The sequence below is a fragment of the Strix aluco genome, chromosome 5, assembly GCF_031877795.1.
Source record: "Strix aluco isolate bStrAlu1 chromosome 5, bStrAlu1.hap1, whole genome shotgun sequence".
Lineage (NCBI taxonomy): Eukaryota > Metazoa > Chordata > Aves > Strigiformes > Strigidae > Strix > Strix aluco.
In genome coordinates, this window is record NC_133935.1 from 22,477,935 (window position 1) to 22,502,721 (window position 24,787).

General features: G+C 38.3%; 2 protein-coding genes across 7 annotated transcripts; both read right to left on the reverse strand.

The window, feature by feature from the left end:
• Positions 1-730: 730 nt before the first annotated feature.
• On the reverse strand, positions 731-19,032 carry LOC141924215 (solute carrier organic anion transporter family member 1C1-like). 6 transcript variants are annotated; one of them, XM_074826351.1, is made up of 12 exons: positions 18,302-19,032; positions 17,940-18,086; positions 13,273-13,371; positions 12,318-12,551; positions 11,000-11,164; positions 9,450-9,645; positions 6,983-7,142; positions 5,108-5,289; positions 3,575-3,639; positions 2,325-2,442; positions 1,332-1,546; positions 731-845 (listed from the first exon to the last, which is right to left on the reverse strand). In XM_074826351.1, the coding sequence occupies exons 1-12, from the start codon at positions 18,312-18,314 to the stop codon at positions 790-792; spliced, it is 1,650 nt and encodes a 549-aa protein (XP_074682452.1). In that variant the 5' UTR covers positions 18,315-19,032; the 3' UTR covers positions 731-789. The 6 variants fall into 6 exon arrangements, with proteins under 6 accessions (XP_074682452.1, XP_074682453.1, XP_074682454.1 ...); XM_074826352.1 differs by having other exon boundaries at positions 731-937; positions 18,302-19,030; XM_074826353.1 differs by having other exon boundaries at positions 731-850; positions 18,302-19,029.
• Positions 19,033-19,215: 183 nt separating this feature from the next.
• On the reverse strand, positions 19,216-23,400 carry LOC141924217 (solute carrier organic anion transporter family member 1C1-like). The gene is made up of 4 exons (XM_074826358.1): positions 23,270-23,400; positions 20,878-21,023; positions 20,115-20,256; positions 19,216-20,006 (listed from the first exon to the last, which is right to left on the reverse strand). The coding sequence occupies exons 2-4, from the start codon at positions 20,989-20,991 to the stop codon at positions 19,870-19,872; spliced, it is 393 nt and encodes a 130-aa protein (XP_074682459.1). The 5' UTR covers positions 20,992-21,023; positions 23,270-23,400; the 3' UTR covers positions 19,216-19,869.
• Between the last annotated feature and the right edge of the window lie 1,387 nt (positions 23,401-24,787).

Sequence of the window (24,787 nt, forward strand, 5' to 3'; positions counted from 1 at the left end):
AGAACTTGCTTTCAGTGAGTACCACATCAACCCTTTTCCCATTCCTGTTCTTGCACTTACACCAGGCAGATGGCAGAAAAAAAGTCAGATCATTTAATATGGAGAGTCCCTCTCTTTAGCCCTCTGATCTGTTACTTTCTCAGATAAAGGGTGGCAGGTTTTCTTCATATTAGTGCAGTACTCTCTTCCATGTCCCAAGGAAGTTTAAGATTAGGACAAAAAGCTTGTTTCCTAGTTGTAGGCTTATGCACAGGACCACAGGGAGCACAGATACCCTTCAGAAAAGAAAGCAAAATGGCTGTGATGATGGTGGCAAAACCTGCAGTGATCTTAGCAGGCATGTTTGCTCCCATTGTGAAGCTACATCATGGGAGCTGTAAGTGAAATATCACACATCAAGTATTTTTAGAGACTTGTTTTCCAAGTAATGACTGTTGGAAGCATCCTTTATTCTCTGGGCTAGGCTGTCTGTGGAAAGCTGTGAATTTGCAAGCTTTCAACATCATAATTCAAGGGTTACTGGAGGTTCCTTAAACAAGAAAGGAAATCTAAATACATGTGGTATAAATGCAGTGGTCATTAGGATAAAAATGCACAGTCCACCCCCCCCACCCCCAATGAAAGGAACTTAAACACCTATCACTTTCTTGCATCAGTTCAGAGTAATTTTACTCAAGCCCAATACTGAGATATGCTGCAAAATTAATACACCGCTTTCTTTCATTATCAATCCATTTTGATTGTTTAATGTGTTCAAGCCAAATCCCAGAGTCATTGTGCAGTTCTTGTTCAGAGGATGCTCACTGACGGCCTTGGGGCTCTCACCTGAGCATGGGCCATGGGACCTAGTCTGGAACAAAGAGCTCTGATCAATGAGCCACACAGCAAAGGCCGTCAGAGCAACTGGGCAAGAGTAATTTCGCTGGCCATTATAGAGCTGTAGGACGTAAATACAAAGAGGACTTGAAATAAAGTCCGTGAAAAATGGAAACAAAGCTTATTGTGGATTTCTTCTTTTTAATTTTTCAATCATAATCAAATTTATGACACTTTAAAAATTTTGGCTAGTCCTACTGTTGGTCTAGAAAGGGACTGAGAACAAGAGGGTGGGAGAGTTCCCCCAAATTTTGCAAACCTTTTCCCCCCATTGTTTCAAATGAGGAGAGTAAGAGGATAGGGTAAAGCAAATTAAAAGTCAATGTTTCAAAGATTTTTTTCTGAATCCTCAAAATGTAAACTAGCTCTTGAAGTCAGTAATTAGACTCCTGTTGTGCTTAGAAAAACTAAACATAGACAAAGTTATTAAAAGACCTTGTTTCTTTTTTACATACAAGTTTCCTCACTCTCCTCTGAGGTTCTTGCACCAGGAAGAATTTCATTTTTGTTGGCAGTAGCTGATTCTTTGCTGGTTGATCTTTCTGTATTTTTAATATCTGTCATCTCTTTACCATCTGGTTTGAAGCGTTTCATTATTAAAACAGAGAGTACTATGTATAAGAGACAGCATCCTGCTCGTAGTCCTGCAATGAGGCCAAGATAGACATTTCTAGACAAAAAAAAAAGGTGACAAAATATGATTATATTAATAAAGCTTGTCAATTCTGAGTGGAACCAAGTAAGATATCAAATACACTTTGGCAAAACCATCTATTCTCAGCCAGGTGTTGCTCCACATTTTGAGAAATAACAGATAGAAAGCAATCACATTATATGTAGCCCCAGGCAGGTTCTAATCAGGCCCTGCACTCCCAACAGAAATGCCTCCTGTCTGATGAGTGCTCCCATTCAGCAGTCTACATTTTAGGTCTGGGATGGGAGGAGCTGCACCAGCTGGGGCTTTTTGTCAGTTGTCCCAGCCTTCCCCCAGCCCCTCAGCAGCACTCAGTGCTCCTGGCTGCAGCTCTCCATGCACCACCAGTCATTTAGGCCCCCTCTCCAAGTGGATTTTGGGATGGGTCTTATACATTAGGAAGTAGAGAAATGAGGGATGAGGAAGAGCATCTTCAGTGTTACACTTACTCCACAGTATTTCAGTCTCCTACAAAGTCAAAGTGTCGCAGAGTTATTCAGTGCACTAAGGCTTCAATAAAAGAACTAACTCTGGTGATGTAAGGCAGTGTACTACAATATCATATGTCAGATTGAATCAAAATTATTTGGCTTATTTGGTCTATTAAGGCCTAGATAAATAAGGAGTTTTGGTACTTTTAGTATCCTAATCAGTCTATTGACAATTGTCATGAGCAAAGCATAGCACGGTCCTTGGTGCCCAAAGCTGCCTCAGAAGCCAAATTCCCAACCCCTTACTGAAGATTTCACCTCACCTGAATGCTTTTGTGTCATATACACGGCAAGATCCAGATCCCCCACAGCTTTTTGTCCCCCATTTCAAGCAGGTCTCATCTATCAAGGCACCAAAATAAATAGGGGCTGGTAGTCCTCCTGCAAAGAAAATTCTTATTACATCATCTCAGACATGAAGATCTCAGCATTTAATGTCATGGTAAAGAAATGAGGAAATGAGGTTTCTGAATTATGGCTGCATAAAAAGGCACTAAACATCCAGCTCCAGCTTTGAGATTCCAAGATTTGTGAAAATATTTAACCTAAAGGGAGTTGAAAGGATGGAAGATTTTAGCATTATTATATTTGGTGAGGGAAATGTTAGTAATTTTACTTTAATGGCATTTTTATTAGAATTATAACTTCTGTTAATGTAACCAACATTTCTTTTTCAGTCCCCAGTGTAGAATTATGTGCCATGACATATTAATATTTATGTATACCAATGTATCTATTTAGGTATTACACAACAGTTTGCCGTTAAAAATAGTTAGCTGAGTGCAAAGGGCTGAAATTAAGCACTTGCTCAAAACCAACTAGGTAATAAGTGCATTACTTATGTAGTACTGACAGAATTCCTTTTAGACAGTCATAATGCTTTAATATAATCAGTAAGCTGTTTCAGGGATAATGTGCAGTTTAGTGAAGAAAACTATTTCATAAAAGCAGAAGATTGATTCTCTGCAGCATTCAGTTAAAATACAGAGATTAGGAGAGAGAGCCAAATGACTACTTGGGCTTGTCTGCATGGGGAAGATTTCAAAAATCAGCAAACAAATGAAGATAAGGCAAGGTTTGCTAGAGGCAGGGCATACTACATGTCCGAAGACTTGAATGAAAATAATAGGCAGAGTACATGGTAGTTCTAAGTTAAAAATGGCCAGCAAAAGGGAGCATAGGTGTTAAGGATATCCAGACTGATCGAGCTCAGGTAGTTGTGTCTGCAAATTAAAAAAAAAAAAAAAAAAAAAAAAACCAAACCAAAAGTACAAAGCGATTTCCTTCCTTTGCCACATAGAAAAAATTCTGAAGAGATAATCATAATATGTAATTACATACCAGGAAACATGTAGCAAGCTCCTCCAAACATTTTGAAATGTATAGTCTCCTTACAAAGAAAATTTCTGGAAAATGTATTTTGTTCACATCTGGAGCAAGGGCACTGCACTGACTAAGTTTGGTCTATCTCTTTGACTACCTACTTGAATCCCACAAAGAAGTGAAGCTTTACCTAGTACTCTACCACCTAAAGTTTCAATCCCAACAGCAAAGGATTTCAGGTCTGGTGAAACAGATCTAAAAAGGAAACAAAAATAGTACATTGTTTTGGGGAACAGTAGATTAATGTAGCTATAGCCATCCTGTGAACATATGCATGTGCCCCATTGCAAGAGTATTGTGGCTTACCTAGCACAGCTCACTCAATCCTTAACTGAAAACATTCACCAAAGTTCAAGTTCAGATGTAGGCCCTCCTTCCACTGACTTCAGTGGATGAACTCACATTGAATTAAATGGGAGAATCTACAGAAATTGATCTTGAACCCAAGGAGAACATATTGTAAACACTTTTGGGAGAGGATGCACAGGAAAATTAAAGTGAGCCAACTAAAAGTTGTTCAAAAGTTGGCCAACTAAAAGCAGTTCGTATCCATAAATTACCTTCAAGAAGCTGCCTTGCTTTAGGAGGGGCTGTACTGTGCAGTGGTGAACAGAGGAAACAAGGGTGTGCAGTCCTCGCTAGCTACATGCAGGTAAAACCCACCTCTGCCTCTAGCATTTTACAGAGAGACAGCAAATGTGAGTTACCTGGCTACAAAAGCATCTCATTCCTACCAGTGGAGAAACAGTCTGTGTTCATCAGAATAACTGGAAGAATTGACAAAAAAAGCAGAAGGGTCTACTGAGCTGGCACAGGGCAGGAGGGAGACTTGCTATGGCCAGCCTGTTTCCTGAGTTGAAGTTTATACATCAGTATATTGTCTTTTCAGCACTAACATGAAAGGCTTCTCATTATACACATTAATGTTCTGAAAACTGCCCAGCAAAGTTAGCCTTGTCCAAAATCCAGGCATGCGGTAAGAACGGCTGCACTTAGAAATATTGCAGAAGGACCAGCAGCTTAGCCAACAGAGTTATCCAGTCATGTGCACTGATTACTGAAGATTGCAATTCATCCATGAGCATGAGTGGAAAGAGACTTCCATGTGAAAGGCACAGAACATTGTCTTTTCTCATGAGTGTAAAATAGCAGTGCTGTTTTACAACCAAAGGAATAAAAATTTTAAATATTGCTGCTGACATAGTTCTGTTTCTACCAGCTTGACAAAAAATGGGAGAATCAGACTTCTCACAACACAGAAAACATTCTGAAGCAACAAGGCTTAACAAAGGTGAATGTTTTTCTTCTGAGTAATGTGAACAGCATAGACACCTTGGATATGGCTTAGCACCGCATCTTATTTCAAGTTCATTGCTCTGTTAAAAACATCCCTGTCACTGGAAGAGAAAACTAATGTTCAGGATCAGCGTATAGCCCACCTATTTCATCACCAAAGTATCTACTCAGCCTCAAATTGGATTGAGATTGGTAGACAGGAATTTTGCTGTGCCTCTGAACAGAGATGGATTTCAGAGTACAGACAAAGACTCAGGGCCCCAATTTCATCAGCATGCCATTCCTCACAATAGGAATGAAATAGTAGATACCATATTCTGTTTCCTTTCCCCAAGCTTTATGGTCAAGGTAAGGTAAAGTACTTCACCTAAACATAATCATGTATGTAGGAGTGCCTCCTAAGGCTAAAATAAATGCACATATAGTCTGTAATGCTAAAAAGTAGGGAAATGCTTTGGTACAGCTTTCTCTTTGGCATTGTCCCAAGACTGCAGAGGAATTGCCAAGCCCATGCCCTTGTCCTTCCACACAGCTGCAATTGCGAAACACCTGAAAGGAGAAGATGAGAAGAATAATTTATTTATCAGAATTAAATGGCACAAAACTACTTTAGTAGCTAGGTTTTTCACTCCCCATAACAGGCAGGCTGTTGTTTATGCTAAAAGAACCTCCTTAATCATCTTTGCAGACTGACGGTCAAGTTCATTGGTATGCTCCAGTCACTCTGAGCTGCTCCACAGACACAAAGCAACTGTGACTCTAGTTTCAGTCATGCCATTGCTAGGACAGAAGGTGCTCTGTTTATGGTTAAAATGGGTCAAAGCTATAAAATTCAGATGTGAACTGTTATCCAGCCATTCTGCTCAGGAATCCTATGAAGCAGATGAGTAACAATAAAAATATAATGTGGACTCAACAATGCAATCATGCATATCTATTGTTATGTATCCAAAACAGCATTTGGAACTGAATTGAGAATAGGCTGTTTCATAGTCTTTGAAGTTAGCAGGAGACATGGGTTTGAAAGCCAATTTCCCTAAAGTGAAGCAAGAGAATATTGCTGGGATATATGGATATAAGCCTGAAAGCATTGCTTGTCTTTTCCAGTATTGTTACATGAAGACAATTCTGCTTCTGACAGAAGACATGACTATTTGCACACACTTGTGCAAACCTACTGTTTTTTATGGTCTTGCACAGGTAGGATTATTTGAAGTCCTGGAAATGGCTTTGCTGCTGAGACACTGAACAAAATGACCAGATGTATATTTATGGGACCTCCTGCCTGTACAATATAGTTTTATGACTGGAATAACTGGAGTGCAGTGCACTCCAGTCTCAGTTCTCCTGGAGAAACTGCAATTGCTCTTCTAGTATTTGCTGTCTTGAAGTTTCTGCTTATTTTTGATTCACTTTACAGTATCACATGTTGCATTCAACCAGTTATCTCCACTGCACAAATAACAGGCAATTCCAGTATGATCTGTAACAGTTTGTGAAACCCACACTCACAATTTTATGCAGGTCTGCTGCACATGAGTTGACACCACGGGATTTTGCTAGTATAACAACCAGACTAGTAAAGGTCTTCTAAAGCAAACCCCTCTTAGCTGTATTGTACCTAGACAGTAGGAGATCTACTGAGAAACTTAAAGCCAAATTTATGGTCATCTTGCTGAGAGGAAAGTAAATTTTAAAAAATTGAAATAAAAGCATTGAAGAAATGTAAGTTAAGAGTCTGAGCTTTCCATGTCTTTCTTGAATAGCTCACTTACCTCACCCCAACTCTTTTTAAAACCCTACCTGCAACTTTGCACTCATTCAGTTTCTACAAAGTTAAACTGTACAGGATCAATATTTGTGTCTACTGGATTTCTTAATCACAAAGCCAGAAAATGAATAGATGAAGAAATCTAGCTATATCTATAATCATAAAATCATAGAATATTTTGGATTGGAAGGGACCTTTAAAGGTCACTTAGTTCAACCCCCCTGCAACAAGCGCAGACATCTTCAACTAGATCAGGTTTCTCAGAGACCCATCCAACCAGGCCTTGAACACTTCCAGGGATGGGGCATCTACCACCTCTCAGGGCAACCTGCTCCAGTGTTTCACCACATTCATGAAAAATGTCTTCCTTACATCTAGTCTAAATCTACGCTCTTTTAGTTTAAAAGCATTACCCCTTGTCCTATTGCAAAAGGTCTTACAAAATAATCTTCTATCAACCTATTTATTTACCATATTCTTTCCCGTCCCGGTTGATGATTTACATCCTGCAAAGCAGGCCGTCATGTAAGTGATCCCATTATCCCCACATACAGGGTCCCACTGATCCAGCTTGCAGCTGCAGTCAGCATTGCAACTGGCCATGAAGCTGTTTTTGGAAAGATGCTTTAATCTGGAGGAAAAAGAAAAGAAATAAAAGAATTATTTAGTCAAATTATATAGTCAAACAAAATATCATGGAGTAGGCAGGAAAAATGTGGAGAAAGTGAAGCAATCAACATAGACAGATATCTGCTACCATCCAGTGGACTGTGAAGTTGTCATATGGAGACTAAGCTAATTTCAGCTAAATCAAAGCTCTCAAGATTTTTTCATCAAGCGTTAACATTTTTATGGATTGTTGCTGAAAAGGCATGGAACTCACAAACTAGGTATTCTTGGCCAGGAGGGAATATTTGGTATTACTTTTTCATTTGAAAGCTCAACCTAAGAAAAAGGAAATAATACTTACAATCTCTTATCACCTGTAGGCTGGCCATGCTTTTCTCTAGCAGTAGATATCATACTATATCTAGGTGTTAGAGGTGGTGATATAAAACTACATAAAACTACAGCAGCAAGAAGTTCTTGACACTTTTTCACTGGACCAGAGCCAGTTAGCGTCAATGAAAGTTGCATGAGTCTGAGTGAGAAGTGCACCTTCTGTCTCAGCTCAGACCGTATTCAGCAGCAGCAGCCCTGAACATGGGACAGACTTGAGCTCCATTTCTTATCAGATCTCATTTCTTGTTGTATGTTTTCATGGACTTTCATAGCTTCCACTTTTACTAACATTCCTGTAAGAACCATCAAAATCAGCCATCAAGGAGTTAAACTAAGTGGATGACAACTAGAATTGAGAATTTAAAAAGTGGCCAGTGACTCTGAGGGCATGGCAGCAGGGGTCAATTTTCAGAAAGTGTCAAGAGTCCACCATCTACAAATCACCCTTGCATTGAAGGCACTCACAATATAAAGGAAAAAGTGTTCAAAATTTGCCTTTTCTTCCTCCTCACCCCTCAATCCAAAACCACCTCAAGGGGGTTACATTTCCTCTAAGTATTTTAGAAGAGAAAATAACTGGGCACTTTAGCCCTCATTAGGCTGTTGCTCGTCTTCAAACTACAAATTGTTAAATGGGTAAAAGAGTATGTGAGTCACTTAACCAGAACAATCCTACCACATGATAAGTTCTCCAGTCTCAGTTCTCCTGGAGAAACTGCAATTGCTCTTCTAGTATTTGCTGTCTTGAAGTTTCTGCTTATTTTTGATTCACTTTACAGTATCACATGTTGCATTCAACCAGTTATCTCCACTGCACAAATCTCTGACATCTTCTTTGTAACTAACCTCAAAGTTGAACTACGTGTTAGATTTGCCAAGACTTAGATATTTCCCTGAACATAGGCTCAATTTCAAAAAACACAGGACTGAATTTCTGTCTGAACCGAAAATCTAGCAAGCCCTGACGCATTTAGTTTAATCCTGTAAAATCCCTTGAAATTTGTTGGACCAGACTGAGCTTAATTTAAACAGTAGGCAATTGTGGCAGGCTGCTAGTCTTCAAAATGTTCTCAAGAAAGCATGGTCGTGGTCCTGGGAAGGGAGGGGGAACGTCTGTTTGGGCAGCACATGCTCCTGACATGACCACTTTCTACCTTCCAGCTGAAAAAATAGATGCAGGCAGGTCAGCAGCTCCAGGTACCAAGGGAGGCTGGTAACTCCCTATACAAGTTGATAACTACTGATCTAGAGATGGGGCACTATGGGGAAGACACTTTCAACACATTTTTACATCCAAATTCCTACATGGTAGGAGGAGACTGGCTTTAAATTAAAGCTTTGGAATAGAAAATTTAACTTGTCTGTGATAAATTTAATCTTAATTAGCAATTTGCCAGAATACAGAGGTATATTGTCAATGTCCAGCAATAAACAATTTAGAAAAAGAAACATCCAGTTTAAATGAAATTTGAAAAACAAAATTGGGTTATTCTGCCCATCCCCAACACTAGGTATCATTTCAGCCTGAAAAAAAAATTTATCTCAAAGCCTAGGATTTTCTTGTGTGTCTCACTGCCCAGGGAGAGTTAAAATGATATAATCACAGTAGCTCCACTCTAGCTGAAACCACACTGATTGACACTAGCAGATGACCTAATACAGGTCAATTTCAACAAAAATTTGTTGTCTTTAAACAGACACATGCAAAAGTATATAGGAATACACTACAGTACATCAACAGAGAGACACGTTTCAGAACTCATCCAAATTCAAATCAAAATGTTTTCTAGAGTAGAAGGTTTGTAGCCCAGATGAGGTTACAAACCAGATTAGTTTGTAAGAGTAGAGGAATACAGGTGCATACACCATGTTCTGCTCAGGGCAGGAAGCAACCGTGACAAATGGCACAACCAACATAAACCCAGGAGATACAAACCCAGAGTAGGGTGCAGTCAAACCAGCCACCTGGAGCACCTCACAACTGCATGTAAAGTACAAGAGGTTTAACAAATATGCTACTATAAAGGTGATGCATGCAAACTTTGCCATTTCAGTTATGTGAAGCTTGAATTTCTTGATCAGAAAGCCTCCTAGAAACATCCCCAGGATCGTGATGGGTAAAAGTATCACACCTGCAAATAGAAGGTATAAAACGTTAACTGCTGTCACTTGCACTGACCCTTTTTAGAGTAATTATCTGGTTTTAGTAGTTTCCAAAATATCAGATATTGACGTATTTTTGGACTGATCCTTGGAGGTTCTAAGACTTTTTATTACCTTTAAGTAATTTTGCTTACTTCCTCATTTTCTTTCAAGTCATGTTGTGACTTTGAAAAACTTAGTTCCTCAATATTCCCTACCTTTTTACTATACTGTTGTTTGTATGTATACTGGTATAATAAAACCTATACAAGTGCCTGTTAGAAACTGGGGTAAATGAGATAAATGTCAGCTCACAGGCACTTTTTCATCTAAAATAAAACATTAAACTTCCTGAAAGTTACAAAAAAAAAAAAAAAAAATCTCCAAAATGGAACATGCAAGGAAACAGCACCTGGTTTTGCATTGGATTCCATTTTTCTCTGAGAATGAATCATGGAAAGATTGTGTTTAGATTGAATCTGTTCAGCATTTCACAAACTCCAGCCCTAATATTTACATGCTAAATAGAGAGCTTTTACAAGGTTTTATTGGGGTTTGCCTTTCTCTGTATGGTTTTTTGTTTAGTTGGGTTTTTTGGCCATGTTGTTTTGTGAAACTTTCCCTGCATCCAAAAAAAGACAGGAAAAAGAAAGTTCTTCCCCTATTTGTACCTGACCTGTAGCAAAGCAGGGTGCCTTCAGATTAAAGTAATGGAATATCAATTCTGCAATGACCTCAAATACCCTGGTTCTCTTGCCAGGTTATGAGAACATATTAATTACTGTAAGATTAATGTCATTTTAGCATTCTCAAAGAACTTATTTTTGAGGGCAATGACAAATAGAAAAAGAGGTTTGAGCTGAATGAAATTACTTAAAATTTAACATTTTGATTTCTTATTGCTTATAAAATTTGTATTTGTAATCAAAGTGGAAGAACATTTATACCGAGATGTTATTCTGAAAAGAAAAATCACACATTGCATTAGACATTTTCTAAATTAAATGGTTTTTTCTTTTAGTTGTTACTTAGTTGCAGTTTATGTGTGGCTTATGTTTCACAAAAACTGACACATTCATAACCTAAATCTTACTCTGAAAAATATTCAGAAAAAAAAAAATCCACACAGTTCTTACAATTGTCTAGCTCACTAAATTAGGAACACCAGGAAAAATTACACTAAAATTAACATCCATTTTCAAAGTACAGTAGGAAAATTAATAAACTCCTATATACTTTTTTTTAACCAAAAAAGTTCACAGAAGCTCCTTCTAAAAAAGGAAGGCAAAATAACAAAGAAAAGCTTCCTCTTTGACACTGGAATTTAAAAGGACGGGTACCTACCAATTAAAAAGATGGCTCTTGCCACTGATACATTAAATTGCTGCTCCATAAACTTTGTCTCATAGGTTATCAACCCAACAAGAGAATTGTACTGCAGAATAGTGAGCAAGATGTACACCAGGAAAATTGGGTTTCCAAACAGCTTCTTGAGAGCTGGGAAGAAATCTGCAGTGGAGAAATATATGCTGTACACCCTGCTAAACACAGAGGAGAGTTGTTTTGACATCATTTAGACAATAAAACTAACTTTGATTTAATTACTGGCTGTATTGCAGGTTATAATTCTTTGCCTATCAAAACATGCTTGCTCAAGTGAGAGTTTTCCTCATTGCCAACACATGACTTACAGGAACAGCAAGGCTGAATGGCACAGTGAATGCTGAACTGGGAATTCAACATCTCATATTTTCTTATGTGTGACACAGGAGTATTCATCAAAGGCACTAAGGCTTGCAACACTGACTCTCAATGCTTGTACAGGAGAGTGTCCTTAGAGGAGCATCAAGACTCTCTATAATGTACCAAGTGAAAAGTTTGGTGCCTAAAGCAGGAGCCTTCACAAACCACACGAGAGCACCACATGAGGCTGATATTCACAGAAAGGAAGCACCTGACCCAGCAAAAGACTGGAACCTTTCCTGGACCCTTGATTAGAGTATCTAAGTCCATGAAATTAAAGTGAAGACAAAAACCTGCATTTAGCCTGTAGTCTGGCTGTTGGCAGACTTGCCTAAAAGATGAGAGTTCAAAACATATCTGCCGTAGCCACTAAGGGGTGCCCATGCATACATAGATACAAACAAAACCCTTGGGGGAGTCCAGCAATGGGTAGTTGGGTCTGATATTGCCTATACGAGGTTAATTTAGCATCGCTGAGCTCATACAAAGGAGCTATGAATCCAGTGAAATCCTTCCAACAGCTAATGTAGTACATGTTTCAATCCCATACGTTGGTCTCAGTGAAACAGTAGTCTGCCACCTGTGGATTGGTCATTAATGAGGAATGGGATGTTGTCCCCCCACTTCCTTCATATTCATAGTATTATAGCTGTAATACATCATATGCCAGCTACTGTGTTGAACTGAGAATCTCTGGTGCTCAAAGCATGAGATTTTTCCAGCTGTCTGACATAAGGAGAGGACTGAAACACACTTTTAACATGTAATTATAATACTACAAATTAAAGAGAGCATTTTTGTCCATCATTTGCACTGCAGAAATGTGCATTTTGCTGAGGGTTGTGCAAATCTATGCACAGCTCAGAATGAACCCATGAGAGAGAATTCGCATGCAAATATTTGGGAAATAATCTTTCACCTTTTACTGCCTCTGAGAACTTTAACTGTGGCTGAGCTGGGGGGTCTACTTTACAGTCATCTTGAACAGGCAAATGACTAATCTTCAGGTTTTCATTCTCTCCTTCTTTTGGTAAGGAGTAAGGCAAAAACCAGAAAGGCAATGAAGCAATGAAGTTGACTGCTCCACAGATAAGCAGTCCAAGCCACCAGGCACCAACCCAACGAGTATCCTTAGGATTTATGCTGATGGCATCTATAAAATACAGAAAGACAGGAAAATAGATTAAATATCATGCAAAGCAATTAAACTTACTATAAGTATCCTTATATATATTACTTAAAGACCACAACAGAGGTGGTTCATACGAAGAACTGAAATGCGGCTTGTATCAAATCAGTCCCATGCAGTCAAAAATAGATGTCTCCATGGTGGCCTTTCCTTGTCACAATCTTCCTTTCTCAATTTTCCACTGTCTGCTCCTTCTTCTATCCCCAAACTCGACAGTTTTTCCTTGAAGTTTCTAAAACTTTCCCTGGGATTAGAGACTTGAAAGTGATTTGAACAATGAAATGAGTTTTCATATGAATCTTTACTGCATGCTTTTAAGACAACGTAATTTTTCCCAAGTGTTGAAAGTGTCCATGAGCCTTTTACTTTTCCCTCAACATGGGGATGGCCTTTCATTTGCTCATTTGTTCTCAGCTGCGCAGCAAGGTGTAACAAGTGTGTGCACAAGCATAAAAAGAGGTGCAAAATTTTTCTGCAGTGAGGATAGGGGTCTTCCATCAAGGGCTATTCCAGTCACACTACAACACTGCAGATATTACAATGTAAGTAACACCAGCTTTTGAGTAGGAAAAACTCTCTAGACAGCCTCCTTTTGGGAGCAGTAAGCTGGGAAAGTGCCTCTTGGCATGCAGGTTCCTATACACAGCCATCTTCTCAGTTTATGTACCACCCCACAGTCTCTTACCAATATCCACAACACCAATGTCAACCCAGATGCTGGCACAGAAAGATCCAAGCAGGAAGCCCAGGGTTGGCCCAAACATTCCTGAGGATCTCACAAGGCCTGTAAGAGAAGGGAAGCAGCAGAGGAGAGTGAGCAAAACGCTGTGCAGACAAGCACACCTTCTTCTCTGAGGGCAAGGAAAGGAGAGACGGAGGAGGAGACAGAAGAGGGATCACAGGCTGTTAGGGGATGTCTAGTGGGAAGCCTCTGAGCAGCAAGAAAATAAGCTGTAAACTGCCAATGCGCTAGCTGTGATGTGGAAGCAGGCTCCTTCAGCCGCACAAGGCTTTGCTGAAGCAAGCACAGTCTCAGGTGGAGCCACGCATGCATTTCATTGACAAGATTGGTGTCTTGGAAGGAATAGGAAGGAAGAGACTAATATTGCAATTATTTTTATACCTCTCCCTCGCTAATTCTCTCCTTGGATTCTTGTAGTTGCATTGTTCAGCTTGTGGCAGTTAACTAATGAACATAGAACTCTAGCCCCAGTGGAAGTATCATAACTCTACTTGCAACTCTATTTACATCTTCCATGATGTTCTGTGATTGCAGAAGTCAGGAATTTTCCCTGTACTATGTGTTCAGGTCCCTAGTTTAATTTTAAGTAGCAGTAGTTGATCTGATGATATGTATATAAGAAGGTACATTTTACAGTTTGGAGTCACTTTAGGATGGCAGGGATAATAAAAGTATGTGGACATGGAATTAGATACAGGACCCTGAGAATATTTTCAGTAAGCAACAAGGAGATATAAGTGTCCCTGTATGTGATCAAAGTTCATTAGATAGAATCTTTGTTGATTCAGCACCAGAATGAGCAAATCAGCTAACTGTTCTGTTAATATGTACTTATGCAGCTGTAAAAAAAAAAAAAATAAATAAATCAGGAAATCTAGTGATTAAGTAATGACCTCTTTAAAAGCAGCTTTCAGTTTTCCTACTGGCATCGCTGGGGCTTCCATTTCCCACTCTGTCTCTCTCTGTTTACAAAGGAGATAACATGGGATCAGAAGAAAGTGGGATGCCACTAGGAGCAAATTAATAAGCTGTGAAGGCTAGCAAAAACCTAGCAAGCTAGGACTGCATTTTGCTGACTGGGTATGTAAATACAGCACAATTTGATTTTGGTGACCACTGCTGGCAATCAACATAAAATAAAAATATTCTCAAAATAATTCAAGCATAGGTCCTCACATTCCCTTGTCACTTTTGTTGATCTGTCAAGTTTAGTTGTGGGAGGGTAACAGTTTAAAAAAAAAGTTCAGTGATTCAGATTTCTGAATTCTAGCATGGAACTGCCACCTGGGAGCTGTTTGAAGTTTCAGAAGGCTTAATTCTATTAGAAAAAAAGGAATTCTTAACCAAGTGCCTGTCAGTTCTTGTCCACATTCAGCACTATGCTCTGTAAATACTACTGTGTTGTTCAACTGCAGACATTTTTCTCCTGTTGGTTTTGCAAATTCTCTTCTAAATATAGTGATTGCTCAGCTTATTATCTTCTTCTCACCTTATGATAAATTCTTACAACATAATTTAACAATTTGCTTCATTGATCCAATTGCATATTGCTTTCATTTAGTTGTCTCACTTCATCAGCATATCTGGCCCTTTAGACTAAATTCTGATGCTTCCAAAATGACTGACTTCTGCAGAGTCAGGATTTGGACACTAGAAGCCAGGAGTTAGCTCTTCAGGTTTATTTATCAGTAAGTCTAAAGCAGAATTTACTACTCAGAACTATGCAAGCTCATCTCCAAAGTTGAAATTCTCAGTGGCAACTTTCTCAAATAAACAGATAAAAAACAGCACACACATCCCAATGGCCTTGTATATTCTATGTAGTATATTTCTTTAAGATACCATAAGCTATCAGATAAGCTAAGAAGCATACGTGCAATAATTTTGCATATGTATAGTTTTTAAATTAAATTTCACACTTGCATACCCTTTAAATTCAATAACTTCACTAAGATAATATGCTTGTATTGTGATAAAACAAAACCAGATAAGTTCACTGTGATATTTTCTTAACATATTTTTCTTTTGTAATATTTATTCTTTGTAATTAATAAACAGACTAAAGCACAAACAATAAATCATGCAGACTTATCAGTTAATCAGCTGCTGCATATTGACATAGCTCAGCCAAGCCCTTGTATTCATGAGTAATGTAGCATGTAACAGGTATTACAATTTACAACATAAGTTGGCCTCAGACACGTTTCTGTTGAAGCCATAGATTCAACAGACACAAGATTATATGCTAATACTCAACTCAGTGATGCAATTTCATTCATTCAAATCCTGTGCTTTGGTGGGAAATCCATGGAAGTGAAGCACTCCTGATTAAATATCTTTAATTCTCTATTATCCCTCTTACATGATAAGTCTAATGACTACTGCCATTAACTAACCATGTCAACATTCAGTTCCAAATAAAATCAGAAATTCATTTTTAAAATGGGCTACTGAAAGCTTATTAGTATAGGTGAAACCCTCACATATATGTTGGAAACTCTTCTATAGGCACCTAAACAGAAGCAAAACATCTGAAGACTGTAAAATACCTGAATAAATTAGGCACTTAGTGTGGGGGAGTATTTATGAAATAACCTCTCAGTCAGAGCAGCTGGCCTCAAAGGTGACTCCACCAAAGGCCCCTCTCAGAACAAAGCAAACCACCGAGATCCTGATATTCCTGTCTCTTGACAAATGACAATTGCATGTAGACACAGAGGGCCAGATCATTATCCCTTACAGTCCTACTGAGTAGTGACCATATGCAGAAGAGCTTTTTAGGACTGTATACGGTGTACAGTGCATTGTACCACCTCAGGACCATGTTGATGGCCTGGTAGAACTATATAAATTTAAAAGGTTCTGTAAAACTCAGTCTAAAAACTATAGAATTTCCTGGGAAAAAAAATCAATTTCCTCTCTCACAGAGTTCTACAGAAAAGCTAGCATCCTCTACTAAATTCTGTAAGACAGCTTAAAAAAAATGCTAGATTTCCTTTGCTGTTCCTTCCTATGGCAACTCTGCTTTCATTGCTGTCAATTATCATGTGCACTACAACTCTGCCAAAAAGATTTTAATGCATTCTATTGACATTTAATAAAAAGCTGTCTCTGCCTCAAAATAACTTCTGTTTTTATTCAACAAAACGTCTAAGGGCAGGAGAAAAAGGAGAGGCAGGAAGGTGAAACTTCTTGCTCATTGTCAAGTAACAAGATCAAGGTAAATATTCATCAGCGAGGTTTAACTGACTTTTTTATTATAGGAATTTTTTTTGGTATTTTACGAAAACATTGATCATAAATTGATTCAGTCAACTAATAAAAAAATCAGATATAGAAAAGAATTCAAGTTGGTCAAGAAAAGGAATTTCAGCTCTATGGAAAACACTGTTTCAAAATTCACTTTTTTTGCAAATAGGGTCAGTCCATCAGAACGGAATAAGAGACTGAAAACTGCTATTCAGAATGTTAAAATGAAGCATTTTAATACTCTGCAAATGTAATATTTTATTTCAGTTGCATGACCCAAACAAATTTTCATTTTGGTTGAATCCATACTATTTTCTGTGTCTATTTTATATTTTTAATCTTACTTCCCCAACAGTCCCCAACCTGTTGCAATCTCTCCCAGATCAGATTCTGACAAGAAAAAATTTCAGCTGAACCTTTTAAAATACCTGTAATCAGAAGCTCAGAGGCGATTACAAATATTTCGGATAACTGCTGAGTGGAACTTTTGTTTTTGTCAGCTCCTTTCACAATACGTCTGTTTTCTTCAACCTGCAAATTTCCTCATCCCCAAATGAAAACATCTGCAATGGCTTTACCTTGTAGCATTACTCACTGAACTCTTCCTGAAACTGTGTCTTACTATCTTTATGACCAGTTCAACTTCACCAAGTTTACTTCAGGCAGCAGTTTTGACCTCCCTCAGCCAAAAAAACACTCCATGATATTAAATCAGTTTGTCAATAAACTAATTAGCTCGGGTGTAAGTCTTTCTGTCTTGGGCAATAGGTTATCTTCCATCAACACAACAACAAAATCCCAGTTAGAAGGGATTTGTTACAACACCCTGCCAAGGCTTAGGGTTTTCCTTCTGTAACTACTGACTTTAAAAAGCTTTCATCAGAAAGTGTGCTGCATGTAAAATTCAAAAAGTCAGGTAAAATTCAGGTAAAAGCTTCTGAAACACATTTACATTACTGCGATTACATTACTGATCCTTACATTAAGGGTCATTCTCTTATCTGTGAAACGGTGATTAGGAAGAATTTTATCCTCTGAAGCTGTGGTACTGAAGATGATATGCCAGATAAGACAGATATGACTTCTCACTGGAGTAACAAGTATTTGATCACACTTCTCTTCATCACAGAAAAAACTGGCACATGTAGCAGAGGCCACTTGGGGAAAGCAAAAGGAGCATCTGGGAAATATCCTTTGAAAATAAACATGAGATCTCTTCTGCATTGCTTTTTTGTCTCTGTACAACTCAAAATAATCCAGAATAGAGCAGATAGATTTTTTTTTTTGGTGAGTATTTGCCTGGCTACAGAAATGTTAAAGAAAATAATATTTAGCATAAAAATCACTTATTTGCATATTACCTATGTAAAATGCTGAGTTTTCTTCTTTAGAAAAATCATCAATATATGAAACCCCCAGTGGCATAACTGGTGCTTCCCCAATTCCACGTAAAAGGTTCCCCATCAACACAAAGAGCCAGAGATAGGAATTTGTTGTTTTCTCACATCCTGCGGGCCATAAACATTTACATTTCCTTGAACATAATTCTGACAATACTTTATTGCAACAGAAAAATAACATAAAATACGTTTTTTCACAATCATTATCGGGTGGGTTTGTACATATCGTGTTTTCTAATAGGGGTTTTACTGCTTTCCAGTAAAAGAGGGTGTATAAAACAGGAACAAGCAGAAGGGAAACCAGCATCAGAGCTTTTGCTTACCGAAAGTTTTCATTGCACTAGGTGTTTCTGTAGCATCTGTGAATGGATGAGCTCCAGATGCTGCTGGGGAGCAAGCTGATACACTCGTAGAGATGTTGTCCACAGTAACAGTTATCCTTTCATAATTATAACTGGAAAACAACTATGTAAAATATAACTGACACATGAAGGACTCTGCTTTGCAGGAAGTGTGTGAGCCTTGCGTTCATACGTGTTCATTCCTGTTACATGCAGGAAAAGCACTGGGGCAACACATTTCCAGTGCTTTTGCTTAAAAAAATGATAGGTATCTTCATTTCTTTTTCAAAATGCTCTGACCATTCTAATCCAAATATTTTCTTAAGCTAAAGAGCAAAATGCTGCTTCCAGGGCTTTAGAGATCATTCTTTAGACTGAAGGACAGAGGCAGAGTCCATCCACATCTGTCTACATACAACAGTGCTGATGTTTTTCCATACTGGCACTAGTTTCTTGCCTATGTAACAGATGTGTAACATAGACATTTCTGTGCTAGTTTAAAATTAGCTAGCTAAGGATCTAGTAGTAACCTATCTGTGTCTATAAAGAGATTAACACAGGCTGCAAAACACATGTGCCACTTTGTCTATATTTAGGCAGCCAGATGCTCCAGCAAACCTGCTAAGTAAATTGAAGCCAGCTTGTGTACATTTATGCTAAATTGGGATAAATGGAGAGCAGATATTCCCACCAACTATGCAATCAAATGGCAACCTTTAATATTGTGATGGATGACAGTGAGGTCCCCATGGCCACTGGGCTTTGCTCAGTGTTGTGGTGAACTGGTAATCTTCAGAACTTGGCTGTGAGTTTGGGTTGAATCAGAGATTTCCATAGCTCTGCTTCTGGCCTGTGCTGTCCCCTGCAGTGCAGGGTCTCAAGCTGAGTAGTGACTGTGGCCACTTTCCATACCATGGTCCCTAGATATAATTCCTTCCATACTCTCCTTTGCTTGGAACTAAAGAAGATGACAAATAAATTTTAATTTTTGAGGGACGGAAGGCTTTTATTTTCAACTACTATTCAGTAAGGATGCTGAAGGATTGGAGAGGTATGAACTGCTTCTGACAATTATGTAAGCACTAAAGCTTAGATGAGAAGGGGTATTTAGATATTTAACTCTCCCTGAGTTCAGTGGAGATAGATACAAATCTTCATAATTTTAAAGAGCTTAGCATGAATAGCTACCTTGGAGAAAGAAACCTCTTCCATCAAGATCTCATTACAGTTCATGTTAGTATAAAAAAAGGAGAACAGCTAAAAAACCATACACATCTATATATATCCATCCAGGTGAAAAATTCAACCCACTTTATCCTTAAAGATGTATAAATTCTGTAGAAACCTGAGGTTTCTCTCTTACTTACCTGTAGAAAGAGGTAAGCTTTCAGAGAGGATATCAGAAATTCAGTACTAAAAATTCCACCTATTGAAACCTTCCTGTTATCTGGAAGAAACTATTATTGTCAAGCTTTTAACTCAGGTGTATGATTAAAAAGCACTTCATGTGGTCAAGTTCAATTAGTGCACAATGTGAAAACTCTCCATATTTACCGTCCCATTAGGAACTGAGGCATCACTGACAAAAATGCTCCTAAGGACATGATGAGACATCCAACAGCGATTACTTTTGGTCGATGAACTCTTGGTCCAAGGTAGCTTACCAACACCATTACCATTAAGTTACCTGCATCAACAGGAGAAAGAACCAGTGAGATTACAAAAGGAGATTATTTTTAAGGGAAAAATTTATTAAGAAGCATTATTTATCCACTTTCAAAGAAAGTACACATACCTATCTCAAAGCTGCCATCAATAATGCCAACAATTGATGATGAGATTTCGAATCTCCTTTCAATTTGACTGGACATGCTCTTCATGTAGCTTCCAGAAAATCCTTTGGCAAAAAAGGAAAAAGCTAGAGCTCCAAGAAATATCTGAAGAGAGAAAATAATTGAATTTGCAAAGAAACAATTTTTTCTTCATGGCTAGATGCCTGAGCAACCTACTCAAGAAACACAAAAATCAAACGCTTTGTTTTCTATGTGAAGAGATTCTTCCTGTTGTTTTCATTAAAACAGAACATTTTACTTTCTCTTTCAGGATGGCCTCCAAAGCCTCTTCTACTCTAACAAAAAAGAAAGTTGACATTGACTGTGTGCACCTTCTACTTTTCTATCACATACTGATTTAGTTCTTTCCTTCCTTAGGGAAAACTTGCAGCACAAAGTTGTTCATTACCATATATTATTATTATGGCATGTCTTAATACTCCTACTTTTCCTGTTCTAAAAAACATTGATAAAAAGATATAGCTGCAACTATCACTATGATTATAGCACACCTCTAAATTGTTTGTTAGCAAAATATGGCCTCACTTTTTAACTTCTGAACACATTTATTGACTTCTGTGTGCTTGGAATCACAACCTAGAGTGTTGTTTTCAACACATGTAGTGTCAAACAGTGTCATACAGAAGTAACTGAATTTTGACAGCACTTCAATTTGTCATTTTCAGCATTCCAGAGAAAATATGTGGTGAGGGCTCCTCTCCATACCTTTAGCTTTGAACAACTATGGCATATGCTCTTGGCAGGAACTGCAGTGCCATCACTGTCCTGGAAGAGTGACTTGTCTTTAAGTTGGCCAGCAGTGATTGGCCTGTCCACCATTTTGCTCCTCCAGATCTGATATGTAGGTCTTCCTGTTTGGAAAATATCACTGTGATTAACTATTATTCGCGTAAGAATAAAGGTTCCAATGTTTTTCAGACATACTAGATGGTGAGACACTACTTGAGATGTCTACACATTGACATCTTTTCTCAGGAAGGATTTTAAAGAGTGTTCAAAGTGTCATTGTAATGAGTTAAGGATTGGTGCACCTGCTTTGTGAAATCTGCTTTCTAAAAGACTTCAGGACCTTCTTGGACAGATGGAAAATTTAGAGACAACTTGCTGACAAAAAATTTTGAAGTTTTTAAAAGTTTTTAGAAATTTTTGTAGAGAAGGAAAGTCCTTAGGCAGCTGAAGGCTAGAAGAGTATGTCAGAGTAATATCTTCACCATGCTAGAACCAATTCTTACATTCTCTTGCAGATAGCCACTTTTTATCACTGTTCCAGGCTAAATGGACCTTTGGTATGATTCAGTAGCTTCCTGATATTATGTTATATTTACAAGGGATTTTCTCTGTGTAATCTATGAATTTGTAGAAATATTGAACACTACTCTGTAACATTCTGTCAACATTCCTATAAGTAACATTATTTATTGGACAAATGTTTGTAGAATCAGACCACAAATGATGACTGAGGAGAAAATAGGGTAAGAGATATGGTAGGTAAAGATATATTAGGGAAAAAGGGGGCACTGATTAAAAGAAACAAATAATGACTATCTTTAAGTCCACAAGTCTCCGCAAGCTGCTGCAAGATGGATGATAAATGTAGCTATTTTAATGAGACTGCCAAAGTTTTCCATTTAAAAATTGGCTCTGATATAAGGAGTCATCTTAGCTACATTGGTTGATGTAGATTAAGGTGATCAGGGGAAACCAGCTAATACAGAGTGATCTGAAATGATAACAAGTCAAAAAGAGCTATTGCCAATCCTTTGTTGGAAAACTGTTGCAGTAGTACTGAAATCAATTAGTTAGTTCTGATATACATTAGCACATGTATTAGAGGAATATAGAGGAACATAGGTCAAGAAACTGGCCTGTAACTTTTCCCCCTCAAGACACTGGGATCTTAGATATCCCACTCTATTTAATTCTTCTTGGAACTTCTCAAAGTTCCTCCTGTAGGCCCCAGAGGTCAGCTGACCCATAAGTGGAGGCCATTTAAGGGCCGTGAGGGATTTTTGACAGCAGGAGTGGTAAGGCTGTGACAGGGTCCCTGGCTAACCCACAAAGTTCATTCTGTTCCTCTGGAGAGCTCAGTTCTCCCAAGTAAGATGCCCAGAAGCAACCTGGACTCCCTGAGAAATGTCCACCCATGCCCAGAAAGGACAACAATCTCTTAGCAACTCAACAGCCCCCCAAAAGCTATTCTTAATGATTGTGAATAGGCACTAGTGTCTAACAAGCATTCTGATTTAAATTTTGTAGTTTTTAGTTCCAAGTCCTACTCCAGTAGGATCCACCAAAAGTGACTATGAAAAGCAAACACATGTATATTTCAGTGATCCATATATGAAATTTCTAAAGGGACCCAACCTTCCTTAGACCAACCTCAGCAGCTCAAAAATCAAAAAACACCGGAAAAAGAAGTTATAGATAATTAAAGTATGGTGAATTCAGATTCACCCCAATCTTTACAGGATGGGAGCTGAAAGACAGAGTTTTTTAAAGCAAATACATTCTTTATTGATTTGTATCTTGCTGATGATTAACTTTGTGAAACATCTGACTCTGTTAAATAAACAGTATTTAAATCAGTGACGTGGTTTTCTTTTCACAACATTTAATGTTACGCTGCCAGCCTAATAATGCACCTTAAGTTTATAGAAAATGTTAAACTGTAGAAACACTTCTCATATGCCTAATGAAACAACAACATTTTCCATAACCACTCTATAAAAATCTGAACTTTAGCAAACCAGTGAATCATTGACACCAGTGGTATTTAAAATTAAATGATGCAAGAAAAATAATACAAGATTTAATTTATAGCAATTTAAAAAAATTAATTAATGGTAATGAATAGGTTTTGTACAGAGGGATAAAACATACCACTGTCCACAATGCTTACCCTTTAAAAAAGAAATCTAATTTGCAGAATTGTACCTTTGCACTTTACATAATCTCTTAGTGACGCTGAGATGTACAAAAAGCCTAGTTTGTCATGCACTAGCATCTAACAATTAAACAAATAAACAAACAAACAAATGGAAAGAAGCAGGAAGGGAGGGAGGGGAGATATAGCAAGAGGCAGAGAGAGAGAACTTACTTTGTGTCACTGCAGTGTCAGGCTGTTTCTTTCCCGTGCCCTAGGGCTTTCAGGCTTGAAGCCAGCCCAACGTCACAGCAAAAGCGCTGCCTACTCCAAGAAGTGGAGCACTCCACCGCATTTTTTTAAACTTTGGATTTCCTTCTTACGGTGATTGCAAAACTTTCCCACAATCACTGATACAAAAGCTTTGCAAAAGAAGGCAGGTTTCTTGTGTTGTCATTACTTTGGCAGCCTACTTGCCAGCATGCTAGTGGTGCCAGCCTCTCCTGGGAGGAACAGCTTGTTTTCTTCGCTCTTTTTTCTTTCCTAAAGTCTAAACACTAAAGCTGCTTTAAGCACCTCTCCCAAGAGGACTCCCTACCATCCACCCACCAGCCATGGAGTGGCTCGGCTCACGTACAAAAGTCTTCAGAAAGCAGGCTCAGTTTTTTCAAGCATCTTACCTGCAGCCTCAGTAACTTGCATTTCTTGGTGCTTTGATGAGGGTCAGCAGAGGTACTAAGGGATGACTTAGCTCCTCATAGGGGATGAATTGCATAGTGGCATCTGCCAGTTTTTGGTATGGGCCCTCTGTGTCACAACCCCAATGCAGAAGTGCAGAAGGGCTACCCTCATGGAGACCTAAAGAGGAGTGGCTGCCCTCAGGAAATCACAGCCTCCCATCAGAACCCCTGCTTATTATAAATCAGGATTATTAACACAACCACAAGCAGTTCCTGCAGGTGCCAATAGGAGATGTGGGATGACACAGCTATCCCTCCAAGCTGACTGCAGATTGGCCAAAAAGAGTGCATTACCTACAGCTAGCTCAGCTCTCATGTCTTAACCAACCACAAGTAGAAAATAAGCTGTCATGTCTAACAGGGCATGTACAGTGTGCAAATCCACCTAATCTGTGTCTTCTCTAGAGCAGAACTCTCCAGTGCAAGAAAAGATTCTAACCCAAAAGTCATTCCAGGCCTTATCAACAGAGTCTCAAGAAAGAGTTTTTGGTCATCTGGTTGCACGTAACAGCATGGTGCTCACTTTTGCAGAAACTTGAATTACAAAATCAGATTCACTTCTAATTAAAGAACCATTCTAGTAATTTCTAAATATAGAAAAAAAAACCAGTTTTATGACTCAAATAACTTCAGGAACCCTAGAAGAAAAGAACATTGTCCCACCATCCCCTTTTTACTCAGTGAAAGGTAAACTGAAATACAAACTTTGACAAAGTTTGTATTAAAAGCCTTGATTAGCTTTTCCTGTATAAAAATACATTAAGAGATTTGCTAAAGATTAAATTAACTCAATGAAATCCATGGAAATGTATTATTTAGTCATGAAAGCTAAAATAAATAATAAACTTGCTAAGTCCATAAATATGCAAGTTCTCACTTTCCCCTGAAACTTGGTAGTTTACTGCAGACAATCATTTTATCTGTCATATTCACACTTGTTATTGGATTTTGCTTGATAGGATTTTACAAATTTGATGTATATATATATTGATTTATTATGGGACTTTATTTA

Coding starts and splice junctions, on each gene's coding strand:
- LOC141924215 (XM_074826351.1), bottom strand. Junction 3,640..5,107: donor ACATACATGATTATGTTTAG/GTGAAGTACTTT, acceptor TTTCCTTTTTAG/ATCTGTTTCACCAGACCTGA. Junction 2,443..3,574: donor TTTAGGTGGTAGAGTACTAG/GTAAAGCTTCAC, acceptor TTTTCTTTGCAG/GAGGACTACCAGCCCCTATT.
- LOC141924217 (XM_074826358.1), bottom strand. CDS start 20,991: ATGGTGGACAGGCCAATCACTGCTGGCCAACTTAAAGACAAGTCACTC. Junction 20,257..20,877: donor ATAGTTGTTCAAAGCTAAAG/GTATGGAGAGGA, acceptor TTCTCTCTTCAG/ATATTTCTTGGAGCTCTAGC. Junction 20,007..20,114: donor TGATGGCAGCTTTGAGATAG/GTATGTGTACTT, acceptor CTGTTGATGCAG/GTAACTTAATGGTAATGGTG.